This window comes from Lipotes vexillifer, unplaced genomic scaffold (genome assembly GCF_000442215.2).
Source record: "Lipotes vexillifer unplaced genomic scaffold, Lipotes_vexillifer_v1.1 scaffold113, whole genome shotgun sequence".
Classification (NCBI taxonomy): domain Eukaryota; kingdom Metazoa; phylum Chordata; class Mammalia; order Artiodactyla; family Lipotidae; genus Lipotes; species Lipotes vexillifer.
Window position 1 is genome coordinate 325,850 of NW_006792514.1, and position 11,357 is coordinate 337,206.

At 37.2% G+C, this 11,357-nt stretch overlaps 1 protein-coding gene across 1 annotated transcript in view; it reads left to right on the top strand.

Moving 5' to 3' along the window:
• SF3B1 (splicing factor 3b subunit 1) overlaps positions 1 to 11,357 on the top strand; it is a 37,165-nt gene that overhangs the window by 16,725 nt on the left and 9,083 nt on the right. The window contains exons 6-13 of the mRNA XM_007465699.1: positions 573 to 743; positions 4,768 to 5,005; positions 6,130 to 6,342; positions 6,599 to 6,720; positions 8,419 to 8,616; positions 8,709 to 8,810; positions 10,316 to 10,495; positions 11,187 to 11,273. Of these exons, the coding sequence (XP_007465761.1) occupies positions 573 to 743; positions 4,768 to 5,005; positions 6,130 to 6,342; positions 6,599 to 6,720; positions 8,419 to 8,616; positions 8,709 to 8,810; positions 10,316 to 10,495; positions 11,187 to 11,273 (1,311 nt within the window). The remainder of the gene's footprint in view (positions 1 to 572; positions 744 to 4,767; positions 5,006 to 6,129; positions 6,343 to 6,598; positions 6,721 to 8,418; positions 8,617 to 8,708; positions 8,811 to 10,315; positions 10,496 to 11,186; positions 11,274 to 11,357) is intronic.

Here is an 11,357-nt window from a genome sequence, read left to right on the forward strand (position 1 = left end):
TCCTGCTGGCCTGCAGAGATTGTGGTGTTTTGTTTTAACAGTTAATTTTCATAACTTTATTATAAATATATAATAGATTTGTTTGTTGGATGAATTAAGTGCGGTAATGGAACCCTACTTTAAAATCATAGGCTAAATAAATATGTATTTTTTGTGACTATATTATATATAATTTCATAGTTATAACAATATTGTGAAAATTTCACTTTTATTACTTTTCTAACTTATTACATAGTCTTAATTACTATTTATATGAGTTTTATGTAAAACTGTTTTTCATTGGAAGCATTTTGGTTCACTACCATTGAAGATTTTACTTCATTAACTGTATATAAAGCAGTGCGCTCTACGTAATAAATTCTGTATTTGCTCATCTATTGTGCGGAAAGACAGTATATAAAACTTGAAAATACAGGAAAGAGAGGGAAAATAAGGAATGGGTCTACCAGTAGCATAGAAAGGAGAATGAGTGAAAAGTAAAATGGCATTATATAGAAATGACTCTACTAATGATATAAGAATATATTGAAAATGTTTTAAAGATGCTCACTGTTTATTCAAATATTTTTCAGAGAGAAATTAGGCAGCAGCTAGCAGAAAAAGCTAAAGCTGGAGAACTAAAAGTCGTCAATGGAGCAGCAGCATCCCAGCCTCCCTCAAAACGAAAACGGCGTTGGGATCAAACAGCTGATCAGACTCCTGGTGCCACTCCAAAAAAGCTATCAAGTTGGGATCAAGCAGAGGTAATTTCTTTTTTAAATTTTTTATTATTACTATTTTAAATTTATTTTTCTCGTGGAATATATTAGTCTGCTTTTGTTGACACAACAAGATAGCCACAGACTGGGTAGCTTAAACAGAAGACATTTTCTCACAGTTCTGGATCAAGGTGCCAACAGGGTTAGTGTCTGGTGAGAACTCTCTTTCCGGCTTGCACACATCTGCCTTCTTGCTGTGTCCTCAAGAGGCCTTTGCACACATGGAAAGAGCGAGGGAGCTCTGGTGTCTCTTTTCCTATAAGGACACCAGTCCTATCAGATTCATGTCCAACCTTGTGACCTCATTTATCATTTAGCTTCATTACCTCACTAAAGGTCCAATCTCCAAGTACAGTTACAGTGAAGATAAGGGCTTCGACATGACTTTTGGTGGAGACATAGTTTAGTTCATAACATGGGGTAAAGGAATGTTCCTTTTGGAATATTAATTATAGATATGTAAGTATGTCACGTTATATGGAGGTTGAGTATAACAGTGGTCTTCCTCATTTTTTAGATGGATAATTTAAGTCTCTGACCACAGGTGTCAGATACGTAGTGCTACTGTGTTTCCTTCGTCAGTTGATTTTCCTAGAAACTTTTTTTTTGGTGGTAAAATGTATATAAAATTTGCCATTTTTAACCATTTTTAAGTGTACAGTTCGGTGGTATTGATGACACAGTGTGTGTCAAGCACCACCATGATTTATTTTCAAAACTTTTTCATCACTTCAAGGAAACTCTGTGATCATTAAGCAATAACTTTGTCCCCCTCCCCTTCAGATGACTTTTTTATGCTCTGTGAAACCTGTAGTACCTCCTTAGCTGCTGCTTTTTGGGGGGGGCGTGGTTCGCGGGCCTCTCACAGTTGTGGCCTCTCCTGTTGCGGGGCACAGGCTCCGGACGCGCAGGCTCAGCGGCCATGGCTCACGGGCACAGCTGCTCCACGGCATGTGGGATCTTCCTGGACCGGGGCACAAACCCGTGTCTTCTGCATCGGCAGGTGGACTCTCAACCACTACGCCACCAGGGAAGCCCAGCTGCTGCTTTTTTAGTTTATGACTTTGCTCTCTATTTCCCTTTCACCCCAAATAAGAACAATTAAAAAGAAAAAAGTATACATATTCCCACTGTGAAATCTACTGGTATGCCTGTATATGTTTTCATTTTCTTTGCTTTTCCTTCTCTTATAATGTGAACTATTGGTACAGGTTGACCATCTAAAGCTAACCCATCTGCTTATGTGCCATTTCCCATCTCTTATTACTCAAGGACTCTCATGTAACATTAGTTTTTTTCTCTGTACTCTAGGTTATCATCATCAGCAGACACATTTTACTGATCTTCATCTTTAAAAACAAAAAACAAAATACCACAAGAAATCTTCTCTTGACCCTTACTTCCCCTTCCAGCTACCATCCCATTTCTTGCTCTTTTTACCACAGAATGATTTGAATGAGTTGTGTATCTATACTTGTGCTCTGGTGCTTTTGCCTGCACCACTCCACCAAATCCTCTTTTGTCAAGATGACTTAACCTCCTCGTTGCTAAATCCAAAGATAAGTCTCAACCCTCATATTATGCAGCATATCAGTAGCATTCGACATTCTTTGATACCCTCTTAAAGGAAAAAAAAAATTTTTATTTATATATTTATTTACTTATTTATTTATTGGCCATGCCTCGTGGCATGTGGGATCTTAGTTCCCCAACCAGGGATTGAACCCATGCCCCCTGCTTTGGAAGCACAGTCTTAACCACTGGACCACCAGGGAAGTCCCTTGGTACGCTTTTCTTTCCTAGCCTTTGGGCTTTAGTCTTTCTTGGTTCTTGTAATACTCACCTCAGTGACTGCTGCTTTTTAGTCTTGTTTGCTGGATCTTCCTCAGCTTCCTAAAATTTGGGGTACTCTAATGCTAAGTCTTCAGATCTCTTTTGCATCTAAACTAACTCCCTAGGATCTTACTCCTATCTTTACATACAATCTTTATAAGACAACTCCCAAATTTACAAATCCATCCATACTTCTCTGTTCCTCAGACCTGACACATTTACTTTGATATGTATTTGATAGACATTTCAGAATCAGTTTTTATAATAAAATTGATTTTCTGTACTCACTCCCTCCAGCCTGCTCCCATGTCTGTTGGCTCAAACCAAACCCTTAGAAATCATTTCAGGGTCATCCTATACTACTTTTATTCTCTTCCCTGGCATCCTATCCACAAAGGCATTTTGTTGGCCCCACCTTTAAATATATTCAGGATCTACCCACTTTTCATGACCCCACCACCCTAGTCTAAGTCACTGTTGACTCTAGCATAGGCTACTGCAGATTTATTTACAAATAAGGAAAAATGTGTCAGGCCATGGCATTGTTTTCCCAAACCCAGAACTGAGATGCACTAAACCTAGTACATAATTTCCAAACAATTTAGTTTTAGATCTTGAGGACTCTCCATTTGCTTGCTGATATATGAGAGGATTTGGTTCTGTATAATATGTTATTACTAACTTAAATTCTGTGGTTGACATTCAGTGCAAATTTTAAAAACTGACATTCAGTGCAAATTTTAAAAACAGAGAAAGAGAAACTTGTCCTTTTGGTATCTGTTTAACTGAAAAGGAGACCCAAGAGTTGATGTCTATCTCATAAAAACTGTAGAGATTCAGACCATGTTACACTTCTCATTTAACACAACTCCATCTTAATTATGACTGTGGGCATTATAGCGGATACTAGGAAGCATCTTTTCCTGCCTGACTGAGCAGGAAGAGCAGTTGCTGAAAATGAGACTTTTGAACAATTTATGTTCTTTACTCATCTAATTGAGAATTTCTCAACCCTGAGTAATATATAGAATCTTTTTTTTTTTTTTTTTTTTTTTTTTTTAGGTATGTGTTCAGTATCCTCTGTGGCCCCGGGATGGACCAAAGTGTTTTTTGTGTTTTTTTGTTTTTTGGGGTTTTTTTGCGGTATGCGGGCCTGTCACTGTCGTGGCCTCTCCCGTTGCGGAGCACAGGCTCCGGACGCGCAGGCCCAGCAGCCATGGCTCACGGGCCTAGCCGCTCCGTGGCACGTGGGATCTTCCTGGACCGGGGCATGAACCCGTGTCCCCTGCATCGGTAGGCGGACTCTCAACCACTGCGCCACCAGGGAAGCCCTATATAGAACCTTTTGAAAGGAAAAAAATACTGAGTCTTATTTGCAAACACAAAGCTAAATAGAACTCTTGGGTTGGATAGAGCATCCAACTTTAAAAGAAATATGTAAAAGTATACTACAAAACTTACAGAATTATTTAAATACAGATTTTGTTTTGCTTCACTAATTCATCTGCTGTTTTTGATATGATATTTGTCTGCACTCTGCAGGTTCTTTTGTTTTCATACTGTTTGATGTCCTGCATTGTTCACTACTTGTCTCTGTTCAACTACCATGGAACTTCAATCATTTAAGTCAACTTCTAATCTTTTTTCACTAATCTTGCCAGCATCAGAGCAATAGTATTATAGATGTGATTATAAATACAACCTCTTTTCAGGGATTTGAAATTATGTGGCAGTATCTAGTTATAATTAACCAGGTGATCCAAAACATGCTTAATTAAACACACACAAAATTGAACAGAAACAAAAATATTCTTAGTGGGAACTCATGAGTCTCTGTCTCTAAGCCCCAGTTTTGAGATGTGCTGATATAATTAAAGGTGAAATTCTTGAGATCTTGACAGAGAAACCTTACTGTTTTCCCAGAGTTACAGAGCTGTTAGTGGCATAAACCAAAATACATTGTTTTTTAAATTAGGGCTTTTTTCATTGCTCCAAATTAAATCTTTAAGTTGTTTTTTGTCATAAACATATTTGCTAGAAAGTAGGTATCTTTTAAGCAGAAGGATAATCTATTCTCTTAATCATGAACTAAAACATTTAATTTTTTTTGTTTGCTTAGCAGGTTTTCTAATTTTTATGTGGGTGTATGAAATAAATTTTTCTTTGCTCTGTTAAGACCCCTGGACATACCCCTTCCTTAAGATGGGATGAGACACCAGGTCGTGCAAAAGGAAGTGAGACTCCTGGAGCAACCCCAGGCTCAAAAATATGGGATCCTACACCTAGTCACACACCTGCGGGAGCTGCTACCCCTGGACGAGGCGATACACCAGGCCACGCGACACCAGGCCATGGAGGTGCAACTTCCAGTGCTCGTAAAAACAGATGGGATGAGACCCCCAAAACAGAAAGAGGTACTTCTAGTGGAGTTCGGGTGTGTGCTTGGGTAAAATGTTGATTTGATGAGTGGTATGTTTATGGACAAAACCTGTTCTCTCTGGTCCTAGGAAGACAGATAAATAAACAGATGATTTTGGGACAGGTAAAGAACTGAGCAGATGATATACCTAATTCTTTTCCCTTCTTGAAGAGGTTTAAGATTTATTTTAGGAAGAACATTAGAAGAAAGTAAAGTTTGTAGGCCATAATCTCTTTTTTATTGTAGTATAATGTATATAACATAAAATTTACCATTTTAACCATTATAAGTGTACAATTTAGTGGCATTAAGTATATTCACAGTGTTGTGCAACCATTACCTTTATTCATTTCTAGAACTTTGTCATCATCCCAAACAAAAACTGTACCCATTAAGCAATAACTCTCCATTCTTACTCCTCCCAGCCTTTGGTTACCTCTCATTTACTTTCTTTCTGTGTAAATTTTCCTAAATACCTTGTTTTTTGTGTAAACTCTCTAAAGCTGTATTTCATTAACTGTTTATGAGATCAGTGTTGGGAAGTTAAGATTTAACATTACATCTGCTATATTAAAATTTTATAAAGAATTTTTAATGATTGGGCAGAGTGCTTAACATGTAATGTAGGGAGTTCCCTGGTGGTCCAGTGGTTAGGACTCGGTGCTTTCACTGAAGGGGCCCGGGTTCCATCCCTGGTCGGGGAACTAAAACTAAGGTCCCACAGGCCGCACGGCGCAGCCCAAAAAAACCTGGAAAAAAATATAATGGATGAGAGAGGCAGTATAGAATTGTACATGCAGAGTAATCTCACTCCATGGAGAAATGAAAGGTGGCCCAAGATACATAAAGTGGCTGTCTATGGGTTGTGATGTTGTGGGTAGTTGAAAAAATCCTTTGCTCTGTTTTCCTGTTCCTCGATGGTTACCATTTATTGTTTTTGTAATCCGTGGAAAAGTATAGTCAAGGAGAATAAATATGAAATGAAACATTGAAACTTAAATGTGTCTCCATTTTAGGAATATCCTGTTTCTGAAGTTGATCAGTTTATTAGTTGTCTGAAAATAGTCATTTTTTGACAGTGGTTAAAATTTTAGGCTTATTCACTCCTTTTCTTTAAAGATACTCCTGGACATGGAAGTGGATGGGCTGAGACTCCTAGAACAGATCGAGGTGGAGATTCCATTGGTGAAACACCAACTCCTGGAGCCAGTAAAAGAAAGTCACGTTGGGATGAAACACCAGCAAGTCAGATGGGTGGAAGCACTCCTGTTCTGACCCCTGGAAAGACACCAATTGGCACGCCAGCCATGAACATGGCTACCCCTACTCCAGGTAGAAACTTTATCATTGGAAATAATTTTTTCCCCCTTGTTAGTATTTTGAATTTTTTCTCTGTGGTTTTTCTGTGTGCCATTAATGCCTATTTTTAGCAAGAATAACAGGATGTAACAAGAAGTCTTGGTTTGAGTTTATAATATAAACAATTAAATGTTAGAATGGATTTTAACTATCTTATATCCCAAGGATCTGTGTAATGATAAAAGTCTTGCACTACATAGATTGTTACAGAAATTTGCTTTTTTGGTAGGTCACATAATGAGTATGACTCCTGAACAGCTTCAGGCTTGGCGGTGGGAGAGAGAAATTGATGAGAGAAATCGCCCATTGTCTGATGAAGAATTAGATGCTATGTTCCCAGAAGGATATAAGGTAAAAACAGTGAATATGAGTGTGGTGGTTTTTAGGATAGGGATTTTTTTTTGGCCACGCTGTGTGGCTTGCAGGATCTGAGTTCACCAACCAGGGATCGAACCCGGGCCCCAGCAGTGAAAGTTCCGAGTCCTAACCACTAGACTGCCAGGGAATTCCCTGGATTTTATTTTAAATGTTCTTTGAAAATACTAACTGGTCAAGTTTGCATTGGCCTTGCTCAAATTTACTACTGCTGTTTCATTCTTTAGCTGTTTCCAGGTATATTTCATTTCCAACATTAGATCATGGTTATTTTACTTGGTGTCTCACAAAATCTTGTGTATTTAGTTCATGGGTTGCCAGTGGACATGAAGAATGTTATGTTCTCTCTTTACCATAGCAACTTGAAGTTCATTTTGAACTATAAAATCTTCTAGGTACCTGTTACTCGAGGACCTTTTGCTGGTCTAAAAGTGGCCATATAGCTGATGTTATAACCAGGGCTGGAACCTAAGTCATTTGATGGCCTTTACAGAGCCTTTTCTGCCAATGCCTATTGCTTTTTTAACAGTTTTTATGTATGTATTTCCCCCTACCCCCTCATTAGGTTTGTATTAGAGTATTTGTTTCAAGTATGCATGAATTTACTGCTTTATAACTTCTTGTACCCTCCGTGTAATGCTGTGGGTATAGTCACTCTCCAGCCTACTATTGACTGGCTAAGTGTCTGTCACAATTGCATTCATTGATTTGTTTATCAACAGGAGGGGGAATATCCTCCTTTGTGAATCTTTTTTTTTCTAATACAAGTTGTTTTCTTTTTTTTTCCTAAGAGGATAGTCATTACATCTTTTTCTTTTTAAAATTTATTTATTTTTGGCTGCATTGGGTCTTCATTGCTGCGTGTGGGCTTTCTCTAGTTGCGGCGAGCAGGGGCCACTCTTCGTTGCAGCGCACGGGCCTCTCACTGTGGTGGCTTCTGTTGCAGAGTATGGGCCCCAGGTACACGGGCTTCAGCAGCTGCAGCACGTGGGCTCAGCAGCTGTGGCTCACGGGCCCTAGAGCGCAGGCTCAGCAGCCGTGGCGCGGGGGCCCAGCTGCTCCGCGGCATGTGGGATCTTCCCAGACCAGGGCTCGAACCCATGCCCCCTGCAGTGGCAGGCGGATTCCCAACCGCTGCGCCACCAGGGAAGCCCTCCTTTGTGACTCTTGAGTGAATTTTTTGGGTTTAGTCAAATGTTGTGTATTTACAGGGCTTTGGTGAATATTTTGGTTTTAGTTTTTATGCAGTCACTCATTTTTGTTGAACGACTTAAATATTAAGATTTGTTTTTGTAGAGAGTTACATGAATTATTTTTAATTTATTACTAAAATACAATATTTTATACATTTTGTGCACTTTGAGCTTATTTCCATTTATATGACATTGGTTCACCAGCATGTTTATATAGACTAATGTTTGAAAGTGATCAGAATTTGTAAGCCCACTTCGTGTATCTCCTCATCTCTCCACACTAATACACTTAATTTAAATTTGATGAGAAATAGTAATACTTGTATATTTTAAACTTACAAATAAGATAGAAAAATGGGATTGATGTTAATTAATTCTTGCCTCTAAGCAAAAAGCATCTTAACTGCAAATATTATTCATTTTTGTTATTATTTACTATGTAAAGTTAAGAAAATCCTAAACTGTCTTTTAACTGTATTAGGTACTTCCTCCTCCAGCTGGATATGTTCCTATTCGAACTCCAGCTCGAAAGCTGACAGCAACTCCAACACCTTTGGGTGGTATGACAGGTTTCCACATGCAAACTGAAGATAGAACTATGAAAAGTGTTAATGACCAACCATCTGGAAATCTTCCGTTTTTAAAACCTGATGATATTCAGTACTTTGATAAACTTTTGGTAAGTGATAATACCAGAAATAAAATACTACTTTTTATTTAGAAGTTACAGTATCTCCACTAACCTTTAAACTTTTTACTTTTTACTCTTAGGTTGATGTTGATGAATCAACACTTAGTCCAGAAGAGCAAAAAGAGAGAAAAATAATGAAGTTGCTTTTAAAAATTAAGAATGGAACACCTCCAATGAGAAAAGTAAGTGCCAGTTTATTAAATCATCTTGTTCATTATAATTTTAGAGATTCTCCATTTTATCATCAGAGCCTTTAAAATATGCTGAAGATTCTAATGTAATTAGTGGAATTATGTGGGGTATTGTATTAGTATCATATGTGGCTTGAAGATGGTTGATCCTTTAGGAGAAGTTAAGGAGTTTCGTATTATACTCTGTGACTCTTTCTGTTAAATTACCCTTTTTTAAAATTTATTTTTTATTGAAGTATAGTTGACTTACAATGTTGTGTTAATTACTGTTGTACAGCAAAGTGACTCAGTTATACATATATATACATTCTTTTTCATATTCTTTTCCATTATGGTTTATCACAGGATATTGAATATAGTTCCCTGTGCTATACAGTAGGACCTTGTTGTTTATCAACTCTATATATACCAGTTTGCATGTGCTAATCCCAGACTCCCAGTTCAACCCTCTCCCACCCCTCTCCCCATTGGCAACCACCAGTCTATTCTCTATGTCCCTGATTCTGTTTCATATATAGGTTCATTTGTGTCATATTTTAGATTCCACATGCAAGTGATATCATGTGGTATTTGTCTCTCTTTCTGACTTCACTTAGTATGATAATCTCTAGTTGCATCCATGTTGCTGCAAATGGCATTACAGTAAGTCCCCTACATACTAATGAGTTCCATTCTGAGTGTGCATTCATAAGTCCAATTTGTTCTTAAGTCCAACAAAGTTAGCCTAGGTAACCCAGCTAACACAATTGGCTAGTTATATAGTACTGTACTGTAATAGGTTTATAATACTTTTCACACAAATAATACATAAAAAACAAAAAGTAAAGCAGTTTTAATCTTACAGTACAGTACCTTGAAAAGTACAGTAGTACAGTACAATACCTGGCATACAGGGGCATGTTTGCATCTTTGAAAGTTCACAACTTGAAGGTTTGTATGTAGGGGACTTACTGTATTTTATTCTTGTTTATGGATGAGTAGTATTCTGTTGTATATATGCACCACATCTTCTTTATCCATTCATCTGTCGATGGTCATTTAGGTGTTTTCCATATCTTGGCTATTGTAAATAGTGCTGCTATGAACATGGGAGGTGTGTGCATGTATCTTTTTGAATTATATTTTTGTCCAGATATATGCCCAGGAGTGGGATTGCTAGATCATGTGGTAACTCTATTTTTAGTTTTCTGAGGAACCTCCATACTGTTTTCCACAGTGGCTGCACCAACTTACATTCCCACCAACGGTGTAGGAGGGTTCTCTTTTCTTCACACCCTCTACAGCATTCAGTTACCCTTTTTGAATTAACTGAAAACATTGAGCCTTTATCGCAAGAGTTCAGACTTCAGAGTAATTTTGATGGGAATGAACTCATGCTACTCTATGTATGGTGTCTGAAGTTTACACTAAAATATTCAGTTACAGAAAACTGTGGAGTAATTAATTTGCTCATGCTTATGATAAAGAAATATGCCTATTACTCTTTTTTCTTCCAGGCTGCATTGCGTCAGATTACTGATAAAGCTCGTGAATTTGGAGCTGGTCCTTTGTTTAATCAAATTCTTCCTCTGCTGATGTCGCCTACACTTGAGGATCAAGAGCGTCATTTACTTGTAAAAGTTATTGATAGAATATTATACAAACTTGATGACTTAGTTCGACCATATGTGCACAAGGTTTGTTCTCAATTTGTGTTTCTAATGGTTTGATTTTATTTATTTATTTTTTTGGTTGATATTTTTTAAGTAAAAGGAATTAATGGATTTTTTTTGACCAGCTTATTTTTGACCAGTGTATTTGAAATTTCAAAATTCTAAAAAAGTAACAGCTGATGTTACACATTCACAATAAAAAGGGAAATTTCAACCCCTTTAAAGATATTCAGTTAACCAATGTTAAATTTACATGCCCTCCCGGACCTTTTTCTTTGCACAAGCATACATACACAAATACATGTGTAAATAGATGTAACTTTTTGCCATCTTATATAGTGGGTTCATATTATTCATATTTTAAATTTTGCTTTTATTGATATTAGAACGAGAAAATGTATGTTTCTATACCATGCCATTTACTACTAAGAATCATCTTTTTGCTGATGGTAATTATGGTTTAGAATTGTAAAATGCAGATGGGCATGTGTGTGTATGTGTGTGTGTGTGTACACTGCGTGTATTTTATAGTCTGTGTAGTTAACAGTGCTCCCAAATACTCATCTTTATGTGGGGTTTAAACTTGTGTGATTAACATTCTTAATTTGTCCCTTGATTAACAAAGTCCTGGTAATTATAAATTCCCTTCCATGTACTGTTACTTGACCATTGCATCAGTAATTGCTGTGAAAATGTAGCTCCTTCTCTTTTTCAGATCCTGGTGGTCATTGAACCATTGTTGATTGATGAGGATTACTATGCTAGAGTGGAAGGCCGAGAGATTATTTCTAATTTGGCAAAGGTATTTATGTTTCTGGAGAAGAAAGTTTTATATATGTTGATAGGATTATTTCATTTTATTATTTTTTTTAATTTTTTTTTTTTT